The sequence below is a fragment of the Cyprinodon tularosa genome, unplaced genomic scaffold (assembly GCF_016077235.1).
Source record: "Cyprinodon tularosa strain WSP-4 unplaced genomic scaffold, ASM1607723v1 ctg5, whole genome shotgun sequence".
In the NCBI taxonomy this organism is placed as follows: domain Eukaryota; kingdom Metazoa; phylum Chordata; class Actinopteri; order Cyprinodontiformes; family Cyprinodontidae; genus Cyprinodon; species Cyprinodon tularosa.
In genome coordinates, this window is record NW_024039229.1 from 4,051,879 (window position 1) to 4,070,287 (window position 18,409).

General features: G+C 39.7%; 1 protein-coding gene across 5 annotated transcripts in view; it reads left to right on the plus strand.

Moving 5' to 3' along the window:
* Positions 1-18,409, plus strand: part of cica (capicua transcriptional repressor a) — a 95,964-nt gene that overhangs the window by 16,123 nt on the left and 61,432 nt on the right. For all 5 annotated transcript variants that reach the window (XM_038302771.1, XM_038302767.1, XM_038302770.1 and 2 more), the window contains exon 3: positions 4,048-4,318. In XM_038302771.1, the coding sequence (XP_038158699.1) occupies positions 4,048-4,318 (271 nt within the window). The remainder of the gene's footprint in view (positions 1-4,047; positions 4,319-18,409) is intronic.

Consider the following 18,409-nt stretch of genomic DNA (forward strand, 5'->3'; position numbering starts at 1 on the left):
AAAGGTCATCGCTAAAGAGGCTGGCTGTTCACAGAGCTCAGTGTCCAAGCACATTAATAGAGAGGCGAAGGGAAGGAAAAGATGTGGTCGAAAAAAGTGTACAAGCAAGAGAGATAACCGCACCCTGGAGAGGATTGTGAAACAAAACCCCTTCAAAAATGTGGGGGAGATTCACAAAGAGTGGACTGCAGCTGGAGTGAGTGCTTCAAGAACCACCACACACAGACGTATGAAAGACATGGGTTTCTGCTGTCGCATTCCTTGTGTCAAGCCACTCTTGAACCACAGACAGCGTCAGAAGCGTCTAAAGAGAAACAGGACTGGACTGCTGGTGAGTGGTCCAAAGTCATGTTCTCTGATGAAAGTAAATTTTGCATTTCCTTTGGAAATCAAGGTCCCAGAGTCTGGAGGAAAAGAAGAGAGGCACTTCATCCACGTTGCTTGAAGTCCAGTGTAAAGTTTCCACAGTCAGTGATGGTTTGGGGTGCCATGTCATCTGCTGGTGTTGGTCCATTGTGTTTTCTGAGGTCCAGGGTCAACGCAGCCACATACCAGGAAGTTTTAGAGCACTTCATGCTTCCTGCAGCTGACCAACTTTTTGGAGATGCAGATTTCATTTTCCAACAGGACTTGGCACCTGCACACAGTGCCAAAGCTACCAGTACCTGGTTGAAGGACCATGGTATCCCTGTTCTTAATTGGCCAGCAAACTCTCCTGACCTTAACCCCATAGAAAATCTATGGGGTATTGTGAAGAAGAAGATGCAATACACCAGACCCAACAATTCAGAAGAGCTAAAAGCCACTATTAGAGCAACCTGGGCTATCATAACACCTGAGCAGTGCCACAGACTGATCGACTCCATGCCACGCCGCATTGCTGCAGTAATACAGGCCAAAGGAGGCCCAACTAAATACTGAGTGCTGTACATGCTCATACTTTTCATGTTCATACTTTTCAGTTGGCCAACATTTCTATAAATCCTTTGTTTTTATTGGTCTTCAGTAATATTCTAATTTTCTGATATGATGAATTTGAGATTTTCATTTGTTGTCATTTGTTATCATCAAAATTAAACAAAATAAACATCTGAAATATATGAGTTTGTATGTAATGTATGAATATAATATACAAGTTTCACTTTTTAAATGGAATTACTGAAATCAATCTACTTTTTCATGATATTCTAATTTTATGACCAGCACCTGTATATTTTTGCCCTTCCTATAATACAAACTTGAAAACAATTATGTTTTTATGCCATTTTCAATGTTTTTGTTTTATAAATGGAAAAAAAACATACGATATTTAGTTGATGCATTTTTGTCTGTGTGAAAACTGAATGTCATATTTATTCAGTTGATATAACACCTAATGTCACCCAAAGCTAAATAATTTTTATTTCTTTTTTAATTATTAACGGGAAACTAACTTTCCGAACAGACTTGCCTATTTGTGAGCAGGTAGTTGTCCTGAAGCCCCCAAATTTGCGGTGCCACTTTTGTCTAGAGCCCAAAGGTTATTTGCTTTGTTTTTTTTGTAGATCGTCAAAAAACTTTTTTTTTATTTTGAGTCAGGTGTAGCTCTGGACTTAGAACCTTCCCAAGTAATATATGTTTTCTTGTCCTTGAACTACAACCTTGACTGATACAGCAAGGCCTGCAGAGCTTTAAGTATTGTTTTTTTTTGTGACCTCCCTGATGAAATCTTTCTCATCTGTTCCGTTCCGTTTTTAAGATTCCCTTTTTCCTTAAACGTCCTGTTTTCCCTCAACTTCTTTGTGAGGGATTTGTTGGCTCTCAGACCTGGGTGTTGCCACTTAATTGAACTCACCTTCCCAAAAACTATGCTTCATTAGATAACCATATGATTAAACAAGGGGTGTGGTTGGTTTGGCATCTTTTTCCTGTTATAAATGTACCAATAATTTAAAAAACTTGTTTATCTTTATTTTCCTCTTTTAAGAAAATTAAAAAACAGCTGAAATATTGAAGTGGGCAAACAGTTTACTAAAGGTGCTGCATGTGAAATGCTCTAGAAAAACTGTATTTTTTATATACCACACATGAAGGGTAATGGGGTTTACTCTCTAGAACTGTGTACTGTAAACTGTCCCAGATGGAGGAATGAGTTTTTATTTAACACCCAATGTAATGATGATGAGATCAGGGCTGCTAAAGCTTTAGTCTCTCTAAAGTCAAACAAGGTTATCATCATTCACCCCTCTTATGCTTTACATCAAATAAACAAAATTAAGGGAATATAAACCCAGACCTCGGTACTCTATAGCCCCATTTACACTTCCATCTGAAAACCGATCCGTGCAGAGCTTGGATCAGTTAACCGTTCTTAGCTTTGTTCCTTACGACTGTTTACAAGCCGCGCTAGCACCGTTCCTCGCCTCCTAGTGGCAAGCTACGGTACTACTGCTCTCTAGAGATAAACAAGCAAACCAACATTGCAGTGCCCGTAACATTCAGGAATTTATGTTTTGATATCATTGTGATATTTGGTTGTTTGCGGAGCGTCAGGCGAAGAAAGTAGCCTTTGATGAATTTACCTGACAGCTTTTGGGAAGAGGATACAACAAACGATGGTCTAATCAGGGCTTACAGATGCAGAAAACAACGTCATTGAGGTTCACCACGCTGCTAAGCAGAATCATTACTGGAAATGGTGTGGCACGATAGGGAAGCTAGTATTTTTATGAATGTAAGGAGATGACGCGGTCTGCTCATGCACTCTTTGTTATCTGAGAACCGAGCCAGAACTGAACCCCGCCGAGCCCTACTGGGTTCGGTTCAGTTGTGTCTGGTACGGTCCGGTTCCGTTTTGCTTGCCATTTACACTCAACAGTTATCCCGGTTACCGTGTTCGGACTGATCTCAGCCCGGTTTCAAGAGGGTAGTGTAAATGGGGCTAATGTCCTCCAGGCTACAGCTTTTCCTCTGGTTGTCTGGTTGGACAAATCAGAAACCAAGTATTGTATATAAATCCAAATAGCCTATTTGTAGTTCATGAGGCTGTATTGGTATTCTTGCGTTGGTGTGTGCAAAAAAACAGACTGCACAGGACTCTAAGTAAGAGCTGCACATGACATCATCATTATGTGGATAGTTTGCTCATTGGGGATATTCCTCAGGACTGCTTGCACTGCAGTATGTGTCTGCAGCAGACTCAATGCCTAAAGGAGTGATGAAAGTTTCCTAACATGGTGCGGCCCCCCTGTTCTTTCCAGATTTATGTTTATCAAGGAGAGATATAAGGACTTGGATATTCGTTATTTCTTTGCAAAATCTCTGTCTAAACAAATAGTACTTAATGATAATAATAATGAACTTTATTGAGCTCACATTGGAGAAATTTACCTCGGCATTTAACCCATCCCCTTGTGGTGCCCGAAGTGCAGTGCTTGGTTAAGGGTCTTGCTCAGGGACCCAGAGTGGCAGTCTGTGGGAGTCGCGCTCAAACTCAGAACCTCAGGATTCAAAGCTCTATTTATTATTATATTTAGGTAAGAATCACAGAGGTGTTAGTTAGTTGTAAATGTGGCAGGTCCCATTTCAGTGTTCAGTTGCAATGAATGTCACCTAAAACCGATTAAAGTCATATTTAGATTTTATTATTAAAAAAACGAATGGGAAATTTCACTGCAGATAATGACCTGGCCCTCAACAATTAAATGCAATATTATATATAGTTAGAGTAAATTAGCTAGACTTATCTGGTTCACTGCAAAAAATAAGTAATTTTTGCTCAAATTAAGTGAATTTTTTTCTTGAATTGAGGAGGTAAGTGAGACACTTTGCCAATGGAACAAGACAATTTACATTTAAAATAAGAAAAAAACTATTGCTTTGTCTTATTTCAAGTGTATATTATCTAATCATCTTATTTTAGGAGTAAAAACACTCATTCCATTGGCAAATCATCTTATTTACCTGCTCAAATTAAGGGTAAATACACTTAATTTAAGACATTTTTACTTATTTCTAGTGTTCTATAATTCACCAATCCTCAAACACCTTTTTGATGTCCCTTTTCAGTCCTTGACACCAGCCACAGCAGGCCACGCAGCCCTGTCCAGCCCCTCCGCTCCAGGGTTGATTTCTGCTCCGTCGGGCTCTGCTCTGTCCTCGTCCGGCTCCGGAGGCAGGGACAGGAAACCCGAGGGTTACCAGGACGCCTCAGGAAGCGCGCTGCCCCAGCCGGTGGCCTGTCACCCCACGCCGACCGCCCTGCTGCCGCTCATACTGCCAGCCGAGTCGCCTCACCCGGCGCCACGCAAGCAAATCATCATGGGTCGCCCGGGCACAGGTAAGGCAGGCAGAGGGTGTGATGGGTAGATGGCACTCGTGACTCTGACCTTTGTTTTTGTCAGATGCTAAGATCTGCTTAAGCTGCAGTTCAGCAAAGAAGGAAGGGTTTGTTTTAATGCGCTCTGGTTTTGCTCATCGCAGTTTCTTTATCTCTCTAGGTTTACAGCTGTGTCATCAGAGAGCTTTGGGTATGACTCACTATAGTTTACAGCTGCTTGTAGCGTAACATTTAAAAAAGCTTTTTTCTGTCCCTGAGTTTTTTTTTCTCGCTGAGATGAAAGATGATGCTCTTCTGTTGGCTGCAAACCTGTTTTGTTTTTTTTTGCTCGATTTTTTTCTAGAAGTTTGCAGTAAAAAAGGTCTGAAGCTTTGCTGTGAGCTCAGGGAACACAATGTTTTTACATTCATACTTATTCCACTCTCAACAGCATGTTCACATACAGTTGTTGCTATTTTATGAGCAATTAGAGCCAATTCTGACCCAAACCTGAGTCCATTTCAGGACACATTTATTTAAATTTTAAAATGTACCATCAGAAAATGTTTGTTTAGAGAGTGGATGTTGGTTAACACTATTTATTTCCTATATACGCAGAGCAGCAGCCATGTCTGTCAGGTCATGAATCCTTCTTGCTTTTGTTCAATTAGTTTTCATGCTTGGATATCAAACACCTGTCGTACTTTATAGAAACAATCATATAAGTAGCTGATAAGGAAAAAAATGCAACATGAAACTATGTCATTATGATAACAGAAAGTACACTGTTTTCATAGGAAGACAGAAGTTATATTAAGGTTCAACCATAATTTAAAGCCAACTTTGGGTGTAAAGTTATTATTTTTAACCAAACTTGATCAAAATTGAGAATCAGATTGTTTTAAAAAAGTACCATTGTTCCTGCTTTTAGAGGATTTCAAAAAAATACATTTTAAGCTGGTGTTTGTATTTAATACATCGTTTAAACCAGAAGTCACCTAATTAGCAGACCAGACCACCTGCTGGCTAATCCAGTCCCAACCTGATTTAAAACATTTATAAATTACTGCATGTCGTCTGACGACAATGTCTAAACGTCAGAGGTCATGGATGAGTCTCCTCCGTCATCCATTTTTTATATAGAGGAGGAGAGCGGGGATGAAGATGTTGTGGAAGAGGACGCCAGGGTGGCAGAAGCTTGGTTTGGTGTAGAAGGCTTAGAGCCGTACATGTTTGAGCCCTTGCCTCGCAACGCTGCCAGTTCTGTTAGCTCTACGCCTGCTGCAGAGATGGGAAGTAACGAAGTACACATACTTCGTTACTGTACTCAAGTAGATTTTTCTGATATCTTTACTTTACTTTACTACTTATTTTTATGGCGACTTTTTACTTCTACTCCTTACATTTTTACACAAATATCTGTACTTTCTACTCCTTACATTTTTAAAAATTGGCTCGTTACTTTAGTTTTGAATCATTTCAATGGAGTTACCGTTATTATTTTTCACATCATCAATACCAAATTCAATCTAATTGGATGGGAATCTACGTTGCATTTGACGCACCACTACAAGATGAATCGACAGATTCGGCGGTATTCATTGGCGGCAAATCATTGCAGCTTGGTGGCGGTGGCGTTAGCATAGTAGCATGGACGACGAGATGATGGAAAATGAACACAACGGAGATCTAGTCCTATTGGCAGACATCCATTTAAAATGTAGGCAACGGCATGAAAAAAGTGGTTTCTACTTTTACTTTTATACTTTAAGTAAATTTACAAGCCTGTACTTTGTTACTTTTACTTGAGTAAAGAAGTTTAATCAGTACTTCCACTTTTACCAGAGTATTTTTTAACACAAATATCTGTACTTTTACTCAAGTACGGAAAGTGAGTACTTTTGCCATCTCTGGCCTGCTGAAGACAGACGTCCATCCCCGGGAACACTGGGACGCAACTCAATGGGAAAGGAAATTATTCTGGTTTCTTATTTCAACTGTTGCGTATATTTGCTGCGACATATCAATCAAGATGCTATGATAAAAAATGTGATTGACAGAGGACTGTTGATATATGATTGGCCGAATTTAGGCGTTCAAGCTGACGTATAACTAACTGGCCTGCATAAGATTATGAAAAAAAAACACATATTTTATAGAAATGTTCTAACTTTTGGGACAATATCGCCTGATAAAGAGCACATTTATATACATGTTTAAGCAAGAATGATTTGACATTTCAATATGACTTCCCTACGACTTTAAGAATGTCAGCTTTACCAAAATGGTTTAGAAAATGTTATTTCACGGCTGGCTTTGAAAAGAAATGTCATTAGTTATTATTAATAAGCCTCAATTGTGTTAAACATATTAAAAAAAGGCATACTGAGACATTTTATTGTGCGACTGCCTCAATAAATAACAGTGCATCTATAGGTGTAGCTCCTTTCTTCGTTCGGCGTTTGTGCCTTCTTGTTTGCAGACACTTGGCTGTAGTTTCCTTTACCCCAGGAGCTGGTTATAATTGTACTGTATGTGTGCGATCACTCAGACGGCTTCGTGGAAGAAAATGTGCTACAAGGAGTACAGGTGCTTGGGTTCGTCGTGTTCTCTGTTCTTGTTTCCATGCCAACTTTGGGAAATGACAGCGTGTGCAAGCTGTGGAAGTGTAACATGGTTTACTCTGTCAGTCAGTGTTTTGAGCTGTCAGTGGCGATCAAAAACCGGACCAGTCAAAGTGTTGGAAATCTCCCGGGCTCTTATTTTATTTTATTTATTTTGGCTGGTGCAGATTGCAGTGATAAGACTGTGGTTTCAGAGTTGTTGAGGACATTTCACGTCGGTAGATAAAGAGTTTATAGATATGTGAAGTTAGATCATATCACCTGGATTTGTTAGCCTTAATTTTTTATTTTTTTTTGCATATATATTTTAAGTCTGTAAGTTGAAATAATATCTTTCATTTTATCTCATAGGATAAGTTTTTTTTTCTCACTCAGGTGTGAATATCAACAGCTTTTATAAATGAGTTGCTCTGGCAACCACCCAAATCTGCAGCTCGGTGTGTGTAAAGTGTGACTCAGTGCGTGTAGTGTCAGAGCAACACGCTCTGCTGTCATCCTTTACACGTGTGTTTGTGTGAGATAAGAGGAGCATCACTGAAACTTTTAAAAACCCGCGAGTATCGACATGTCTGGACATGCAAGAGATCAACAAGGGCGTCCCCGCCCCACTCCGCTCCACGCCTCCTCCACTCTGAGACACAAACTCAGTGGCGTCGGCGCATTCAGACAACCAAACAGCCTCAGACGGGGCATTCAGGGCACTTGATGTGAATGTGTTTCATTGCTCTCACAGGAAAAAAGCGTAATTATATTGCCGACATGTTGTCATGGATACACTGCTCCGACGGTTCAGTAAATGGCTCTGGCCTGAGCTGATTACCGGCACGCACTTTTCTTTTTCTGTCTGCTTGTCACATCCCTCCCACCACCGCTGATGGCCACCTGCCTCTGTAGCATAACATTTCCTTTGCTATGAATTTTTTTCTAAAATGCCTAAAGGCTGCAGCAGCTCCAGGCAGCGCCGGCCTGAGAACCTTAATATAACTCATCCGAGTGCAGCTGCATCAGCATCACAAGTTTCATGGCTGCTCTTTTTAGGTAAATCATAAGCAAAGGGACTCCCATTTAAACTACAGTGAAAAGGCAGTTAAATAGATTATTATTCTTCATTTAATTCATAACTGAATGAAACAAATCATATATAATAATAATCACAATAATCATCAAGCTTTTATTTCTATTCGTTATGACAATTTTTTACTAACGGCACATAAAAACACAACATTTAAGATCATACATTTATATCAAATCAGTAGAAAAATTATAAATAATCAAATTTCAAACTGCTTAAAGGTCGTTTTTAGGAGAATTGTTTTGCTTAGAGTAAATTAAAACACAAAACTTAAAATCATATTTCATCAGATCAATAAATAAAACATAAATCTAGAAATATCAGCTTTCTTATTGGAACTATTATACTATAAATAAATAAATGCTTCAATAAATATGACGGTGTTACTTCAATGTTTCAGATGGACACTTTCCTGATGAAACACCAACCAGACACAAGCAAACACTGCATTAAATCATAAATTAGCTGTGATTAAACAACGTGTTTTAAAAAGCTGGTTTCAGTTTCATCAGCAGCACCCAGCTGTTTACTGTCATACTCAAAGAGTTTAGAACCTGTTTCACAACATGTGGTAGGCTAAAAGGCCTCTAACATCAATGCATCATCAGCCCGTGGCATCTGTCATGCTTCAGATTGTTACAGAGACATTTTTTATATGTTTCAGACTTCAGAAAAAGCGCAGTGAGAACAATTATCTACACACAAAGAACACTTAGAACAGTGGCGTAAATATTATATGACTGACTGTAAATATTCCAAGCAAGTTGCATCATCATCCAGGAAGTTAGAAGAAACTTTAATAACTTCAAACCTAACCTGCCTCAGTTAAGGTCATAATTCAACAATAGCTGAGAAAGCTGTTAAAAATGGCCTCCATGGGAGAGTTTGAAAGCTAAAATCCCCTCTGACCCAGAGAAATACAAAGATCTGTTTCACCATAAAAAATAATTTGTCCAAATTGCTTTTTCTAAGGTGAAACACTTGGAATATACACTCACTGGCCACTTTATTAGGTACACCTGTCCAACTGCTCGTTAACACTTAATTTCTAAGCAGCCAATCACATGGCGGCAACTCAGTGCATTTAGGCATGTAGACATGGTCAAGACAATCTCCTGCAGTTCAAACCGAGCATCAGTATGGGGAAGAAAGGTGATTTGAGTGACTTTGAACGTGGCATGATTGTTGGTGCCAGAAGGGCTGGTCTGAGTATTTCAGAAACTGCTGATCTACTGGGATTTTCACGCACAACCATCTCTAGGGTTTACAGAGAATGGTCCGAAAAAGAAAAAACATCCAGTGAGCGGCAGTTCTGTGGGCGGAAATGCCTTGTTGATGCCAGAGATCAGAGGAGAATGGCCAGACTGGTTGGAGCTGATAGAAGGGCAAAAGTGACTAAAATAACCACCCGTTACAACCAAGGTGGGCAGAAGAGCATCTCTGAACGCACAGTACGTCGAACTTTGAGGCAGATGGGCTACAGCAGCAGAAGACCACACCGGGTGCCACTCCTTTCAGCTAAGAACAGGAAACTGAGGCTACAATTTGCACAAGCTCTTCGAAATTGGACAATAGAAGATTGGAAAAACGTTGCCTGGTCTGATGAGTCTCGATTTCTGCTGCGACGTTCGGATGGTAGGGTCAGAATTTGGCGTCTACAACATGAAAGCATGGATCCATCCTGCCTTGTATCAACGGTTCAGGCTGGTGGTGGTGGTGTCATGGTGTGGGGAATATTTTCTTGGCATTCTTTGGGCCCCTTGGTACCAGTTGAGCATCGTTGCAACGCCACAGCCTACCTGAGTATTGTTGCTGACCATGTCCATCCCTTTATGACCACAATGTACCCAACTTCTGATGGCTACTTTCAGCAGGATAATGCGCCATGTCATAAAGCTGGAATTATCTCAGACTGGTTTCTTGAACATGACAATGAGTTCACTGTACTCAAATGGCCTCCACAGTCACCAGATCTCAATCCAATAGAGCATCTTTGGGATGCGGTGGAACGGGAGATTCGCATCATGGATAAGCAGCCGACAAATCTGCGGCAACTGTGTGATGCCATCATGTCAATATGGACCAAACTCCCTGAGGAATGCTTCCAGCACCTTGTTGAATCTATGCCACAAAGAATTGAGGCAGTTCTGAAGGCAAAAGGGGGTCCAACCCGTTACTAGCATGGGGTACCTAATAAAGTGGCCGGTGAGTGTAATTTTCACTAAATTTTAGAAAAATAACATCATTCTGATTACCCAACATGGTGGTGGTAGTGTCATGCTGTGGGATTGCTTTGCTGCTTGAATGAATGAGCCTGAATGACTCTATATAATAAATGGAGCTATGATTTTTTTGATAGATGGAGTGTTTATCATCAGAAACCCTCCAAGATGTCTGGATTTAAAAGTTCTGCAACAAAAGTTGGTCGATATCTTCCATTTTGGTTAGAGATTCAGACAGAAATAGTATACTAAATTTTACATTACCACTGAACCCGCTCTAATATATATTAGGTTTGACCCCAAAAGAAAATATAGGGAAAAGGAAAGCCAGTTACTGCATATTCTGCAATTAGTAGCAAGGAGAATGATAACTCTGTCTTGGCTTAAGCCTTTGCCCCCAACAATTCAACAATAGCAAGAAAGGTTAAAGAATGTTTATATAATGGAGAAGATAACAACAAAACTGCAAGAGAAAATCGACATATTCTTGGGAGTGTGATCGCCTACCACAGCGATCGAGAACGCCATAAGTTAAAAATAAAACAAGCAAAATTAGATGTATGTATATCTATTGTATATATATCCCTATTGTATTTATATCTCCCTTGTTATGGTAGACACTGGACCAGTACACGTCCTGTCTCTGCGAGCTGTGGAAGTGGAACGGTCAATTGCCGAAATAGACCTGAATGTTTGCTGAACCCCCTTTTATATATTTATTTATTCGTTTATTTATTTTTCCTCTTCTTTGGTTCAATACTGTTTGTAGTTGCATATATACAGAGACATATGTATATATGTTGGATTCATTATACTCTTAAATAAAGAAAAAAAAAATGTTGGTCAATATCCGCACGCAGAGATTGGTTGTTTAGAAACTGTTTTGTACCAGACTCTGGTCCGCATTGCCGGCAGTAAGTCGGGCTCGTTTCCGGTGAGAGTTGGACTCCGCCAGGGCTGCCCTTTGTCACCGATTCTGTTCATTACCTTCATGGACAGAATTTCTAGGCGCAGCCAAGGTGTTGAGGGGATCCGTTTTGGTGGCCTTAGGATTGCATCTCTGCTTTTTGCAGATGATGTGGTCCTATTGGCTTCATCAGGTCGTGATCTGCAGCTCTCGCTGGATCGGTTCGCAGCCGAGTGTGAAGCGGCCGGGATAGGGATCAGTGCCTCCAAATCCGAGGTCATGGTCTTGAGCCGGAAAAGGGTAGAGTGCCTTCTCCGGATCAGGGGGGGTGTCCTGCCCCAAGTGGAGGAGTTTAAGTATCTCGGGATCTTGTTCACGAATGAGGGAAGAAGGGAGCGGGAGATCGACAGGCGGATTGGCGCAGCGTCTGCCGTGAACCGGGCGCTGTACCGGTCCGTCGTGGTGAAGAGAGAGCTGAATCAAAAAGCGAAGCTCTCGATTTACCGGTCGATCTACGTTCCTACCCTCATCTATGGTCATGAACTCTGGGTCATGACCGAAAGAACAAGATCGCGGATACAAGCGGCCGAAATGGGTTTCCTCCGTAGGGTGGCTGGGCTCTCCCTTAGAGATAGGGTGAGAAGCTCGGTCATCCGGGAGGGACTCGGAGTAGAGCCGCTGCTCCTCCACGTCAAGAGGAGCCAGTTGAGGTGGCTCGGGCATCTGGTTAGGATGCCTCCTGGACGCCTCCCTGGTGAGGTGTTCCGGGCACGTCCCACCGGGAGGAGGCCCCGGGGAAGACCCAGGACACGCTGGAGAGACTATGTTTCTCGGCTGGCCTGGGAACGCCTTAGGATTCCTCCTGAGGGGCTAGAAGAAGTGGCTGGGGAGAGGGAAGTCTGGGCCTCCCTTCTTAGGCTGCTGCCCGACCCCGGATAAGCTGAGGAAGATGGATGGATGGATGGAAACTGTTTTGTATTATTTTAATTATTTTCTTCTGATTTTTGCTTGGTTGATATTTAAGGGGCTGCTCCGCTGTCTTGTAGCAAGACGGTGCTGGGTTCAATTCCCGGCCATGTTCTCCCTGGGTTTTCTCCGGGTACTCCAGCTTCCTCCCACAGTCCAAAAACATGAATGTTAGGTTGGTTGGCTTCTCTAAATTCTCCTTAGATGTGAGTGTGAGTGTGTTTGTGATGGTTGTTTGTCTCTGTGTTGCCATGCGATGGACTGGTGACCTGTCCAGGGTGACCCCGCCTTTCGCCCCTAGACAGCTGGAGATAGGCACCAGCACCCCTCGCAACCCCACTTGAGATAAGCGTGAAGGAAAATAGATAGATTGATGAAAAAAGCAAACACTGCAAAGAATCTAAATCTAGATAAGTCATTTTTTCCTTAAAATAAGTGCATTTCTTCTTGAATTAAGGATGTCAAAGAGACATTCTGCCAAGAATGAGAAGAAGACAATTTACACTTAAAATAAGAAAACACTATTGCATTGTCTTATTTCAAGTGCATTTTATCTACCGTAATTATCCTATTTTAAAAGTAAAATACTCATTCCATTGGCAAACTTTCTCATTTACCTCCTCAAATTAAGGGTGAATACACTTAATTAATGAAATTTTTACTTATTTCTAGATCGTTTTTGCAGAGCACTTTGACCCCACTATATCCCAGGTATTAATATACCTTTAAAAAGACGACTAATATGTTAATATTTCCATGTAAAAGTTCTGTTAGTACGCTAATGTTTGAAATCAGCCGCTATTTTCTTTAGTAAAAGGTCCCTGCTGTATTTTCTTATTTCTTTAAGGTGTCAGCAGGAGCTTTTACACGTTTTTTTTTTTATTTTTTATTTACGAGTCATCTCCCTAACGTTTCAAGCTTTCCCTCCAGTGTTTATTTATAAAGTAGAAAGATTCCTGCTTTCCAAACTACTTTTACTAAATGACGCCCGATCAGTTAAGTGTCGAAATCTTGATGGATTTTAAAACCAAAATATCCAGAATAAAGTTTTAGATTTCATCCTCTAGCCAGCTAACAGAAAGATGATGCAGTCCTTTCCAAGGCTGGAAGTGGTGAGCACCCCGAGAACTGATCTGAACTCAGATCTGGAGTTATGTACAGTAATATCCAAGACAATCTACATTTTCACTGAAGGAGGAAAGAAGCACAAGTGGAACTGAAAGTGAGCTGCTTGCTGGATTTCTGAGAGTGAAAAATGTAAGCGTGTCACGTTTTGTCTGTAACATCTTACAGTCAGTTTCAGAACCTCAAACAAGATAAACTTCATTTATTTGAGTGCTGTTTGCAATTCTGGGCCGTTTAATCTGAGTTAATGTATAATTTGCTACTAATTAAACTATTAAAACACTTTTTCACTCGATAGTCTGGTGTATTAGGTACGCCAAATGAACAATATTTTGTTCCTTTTTGATGATTTTTAATTAAATAACTTTTTTGACGAGTGACATCAGATTTCGTGTTATAATTTATGTTAACGTTATGAAAAATATATTTTTTCTTGTTTAGCTTCTACGTCAAATGACCAAAAGACCTCAAATCAAGGCTATAATTGTTTTCCTCTTTTAAACTAAAGGGACACACAACTTGTCATTTTACTCTTTGTCCTTTTTAGTTTATATTTTCTTAATTTTTTTCTAACTTAAACAGTTTTTTCTTCAGCTTTCCTTGTGAGTTAGTTGAAATAAAGTGTTGGGGAATTAAAATGTCGGTTATTGCAGGCCGACAACGACCTTAACCCATTACTAAGGGGTGGAGCTGTTTTTTCGGTTCAATTTGCATGTTTTCTAAGCCATAACAAGGGTTTGTTGGGCGACGCTATAAAGCCGGGAACTCAACGCTAATTTAGACATTTTGAATTGAAAAAGCTTCCTGGATGGGAAGCGAAATGTCTTCCAACTCGAAAAGTCTAGTGGTTTGTTTTTTAACTGTTTTGGATTGAAATAAAATTATTACTTCATGAACTTACCCAACTTCCCTCGGTGCTAAACATGGTCATTTGGATAAGAAGAAAATGAGCATCCTATCAAAATGGTTTGTGGGCGAGGCTGGATGTTAGGCTCCGCCCACTAGCTGACTCCAGCTGCTACTGGAGGGTTTTTGTCCAGTTCATATATGCTAAAATACATACATCTGCCCCTATAATGCTTATTACTTCTTTTTTTTTTACTGGGAAAAATACTCTTTGGAAAGGGTATAAAAAATTTACTTCTACCAGCTGAGAAAAATGTAGTTTATGTTAATTTCTAAAAACGAACATTAACCGCTTATTTTCCAAAAGAGCATAAGCCACGATGTCGGACAACACTGTCAAAATAGTTTTTTTAATTATTTATTTTTTTTTTATTTCACTCTCATTTTACGTGTTGATCTGATTAAAATCATGTCCCATTTTTTAGGGTCGACCTATTTTAGGTTAGCTTACAAAACCACAATGTTTGAAAACATACTGTAAGTCGTCAAAATTTCATTAACCAGCTGAAAAAAAAAAGAAGTTAAGGTTTATCTTCTCATTTGTCTCTTCAAACAACAAATTGTTATTCTAATCATGACGTTTTTAGATCGCGATTTATTATGTTGGTTTAGAACTACTTTAGAAATTTTAGCAGGTTTTAGCTTCTAGCATGTTGTCTATCCTTTTTTGAACATCTCGATAGAATTGAATTTGCATGCAAATAAAAATAAGTAGTTTTTGTGACGTCTTTAATAAACAATGCTCCAGATGTGTTAATAGGTGTTAGCTGATTGAACTATTTTTAATTATTGTATAATGAGCTTTAGACAAAATTTTGTCTAAAAGGTTTTAAAGGTTTAGATAAATACTTTAGCTAGTTTTCCTTTTCAGTTATACGTTTGTTTATATATCTTAAGATTTTCCAACCCTGCTTTCATCTCATGAGAAAAATACCAAAGAGATGTTAGCTGGTGTTAGCTTTGGCAGTTTTTGAACAGTTTTTAAAGCAGCAAAGGCAAAATGCTTTTTAAAAATGCTTATTTTTATGATTATTTCATTTTTACAAGGAAACTGTCCCAGTATGTGTTCTCTCAATTAAATTACCCTTTAGAGATATTAAGTTGATGGTATTTGCAATCTAATTTTGGCCAATCTGGGCGAAAATAAGATATTTAAAACTTATAACCTATATTTTCTTCTCATTTGAATGTTTTCCGCTTTTGAACTAGAATGAAAAGAGATCAATATAATATCATTTTAGGCTTTTATTTATATATTTTCACTATTGATTGGACCCATGGTCAAAAGCAACTTCTGAGTTAGAACATATTATAAATTGGACATTTTTTTGTCTCTTTTCTAGTTTTTATTATTAATGTGAGCTAAAGAGCAAATTTTCAGTGGAATAAGTATGATATCTTATCTTCCCACTTTTTTTTAACACAGCTGAGGCTGAGGTGTTGGCAGGTCTTAGCTGTTAGCAGGTGCTGTGCTAATTAGTGTTTTTTTTTCACTAGTGTGAAAATGGTTTAGGACCATAATGATTGCAGAATTTCCTGAGAATTGGAAAATGTTCCTTCTTGTTAGTACCAGCAGACAAATGGAAATACTTTGGTTTTGCTCCAGGGTTGAGCATATAGGAGGCATATATGATAATTAGCCTTGCAGCAGAGCATTGAAACGTGCACACAATACTTCCAGGTAATCTCCAATTGTTATTGTTTTTATATCCTTATGTATCTCATACGAGAAACTACAATATTAATATAAAAGCAAGTGGTAAACAGCATAGAGGCAGGGAGAGCATCAAGCCCTAATCTATATTAAGCTCACACATTCGCTTGCAGGGAGCTCTCAGGAGACCTACCAACTCCACTCACACTTGGGCTCATTTTCTGTGTAGTTTAACCACAACTGTGGGTGGAAGAAGTGAAAAAGTTTTGAATTTGCACTTCCATTGGGTCACATTTACACTCTTATGCATCTATCGGGTAAATGAGATACAGGACAGTGTTTTACACGTATAGTAAGTGAGATTTTAATTCTGTGCTGCTCATTTATATGAACCGAAGTTCTCTAATCAGCCGTAATCTGTTGGAAATGCCTTAGCTGCATCTGTTATGTATTTAGTATTTAAATAAAATCAAAGATTATACAGGAAAGCCCTAAAGTATTTCAGTAAATCTATTAATTTTGTTTATTTATTGCATCAGTCTATCATGCGGGCAACTCAACCAACCACTCACTAACTCATATATCCGAGCAATAAAGTGAGATCTAGAAACCTAACAGTCATTTTAAATTACTGACTGAGGAAACTAGAGGACCCATGTGTTCATAAGTAGAACATGGAATCAACACACTAAGATTTTGGGTCTTTTAGTTAGACTTTCTTGTTAGAAGACAATGGTGCTACATGTTGGCTCATTAAATGGACTTATCCTACAAAGAAGGAAATCTAGAAACCAGTTTAATACAAGATTTAACTGACAAGGCCTTATTATCGGAGGCTAATTTAATGCCATTAATATTAAGTAACTGACTAACCGGCTTCTTCTTCTAAAACCCCTGTCATACCTTGACGATTTAGCTAGCATATGCCTGACGTCCCAGAATCTTCTAAAACGTTGACATACGCTGAACTTTCTATATATATATTTTTTTAATTTTGGGTGTAAACACAGAGTATTCATAACGAGTCCAGAACTTCTGTCCAACGACAGCCTAACTTCTGCAGCCTAGTGCCAATGAAACGTCACAAGCCAGTATCCCAAGGGGGGCAGCAATGCGTTCGGAGGCGCCTGGCCTGCATAAAAAGATTTCTTTGATCGGTTGGTATTAACCTAGCTGCTGTTTACCGACCACCCAAAAAAATAAAAAGAATAAATAAAAAGGAAAAAAAAGGAATATGCTGATGAAGATTGTCAGTCATCCAGGTCATAGTCATTCCGTAAAAGTTCAAAAAAATCCACTGGACTTGGTTATATAGATAAGGCCTTGTATTGCTTGAAAACATGAAAATGGTAACCGATGAGTGGGTCGTTTGTTTCCATTGTTAGCCTGTAATATCTGAAACCAGTCTATGATTCTGAAGGTCGGTCGTTAAAGGGGGGGGATTGTCTCCCGTAATACCTGAAACCTGTCTATGATTGCTAAGGGTCTGTCGTTAAGGAGGTATCGTTCACCGGCTGGAGTGGGTAGGTGCTTTGTTCCTCTGTGATGGGGTGGGGGGTGTGGTGATATCTGGAAGGGATCGTACGTTTTTAACTGAATCGTACGTTTTTGGAAGCTGGAATCTGAGTCCACCACCTCTGTTTAAAGTTGTTTTTTCTCTCTTAACATAGATGGCTTCCTTCACGCACCTCTCAAACCACCTGTTTTCTTTATCCAGAATGTGAACATTCTGGTCCTCAAAAGAATGTCCTTTGTCCACAAGGTGTAGGTGTACTGTGGAGTCTCTTCCAGAGGAGGGCGCTCTTCTGTGTTGGGCCATGCGTCTGTGGAGAGGTTGTTTGGTTTCTCTAATATAAAGATCAGAGCATTCCTCGCTTTACTGTAAAAAAAGGAAGAAAGAAGGTTTGCAGTCGCAGCAGATTCAGCATCATGTCTGGTAGGAAGTTTGTTGGTTATAGGTGTGAACGCAGGGAGGATCCATCACACTCATCTTTTCGCTCACTCTACAACTAGAACAGTCAGATTGAGGAGATCATGCTAATGTTGGAGGTCAGTTAGTATGTATTCCTGTCTCTGCCTTGCCGGAGCCTCCATCTCTTGTGGAACATCTGAAGTCTGGAATAGTACTGACAGTTTCCTCCTGTGAATCCACTTTATGCCAAAACGTTGCCAATACGCCATTATACAGTAGCTGGAAGTTAGAAACACATTCAACACTCGTCTGGAACACGTCAGATACACTGATATGCGTTGGAGCATGTGTAACTTATCAAGTTCTTGACACGTTGGTCCAAATAATCATCATAACTTGTACATCAGTTATGCACAAGTTACTCATAGGTTTTGGATAAGCTAGACGCCACGACTTATGGGTAACTTACACTCAACGTATGTCAAAAATCTGATATCTTACCTGTAACTAATGCCCCACGTATGGCATACGCTGGCATACATTGAGAAATTTACTTGACGTACTTGGCGTATGTCGACATGTGCCCGTTTGTACTTTTTATACAAAACATACCCATAACTTATCGAATGTGGCTATAGACTATGGTCCAAAGACAGTAAGTCTTGTATTATTATTTAAAAGCAGAAAATTTAGAGCTCCAAGTTTTTATGTCCTTCAGAGATGT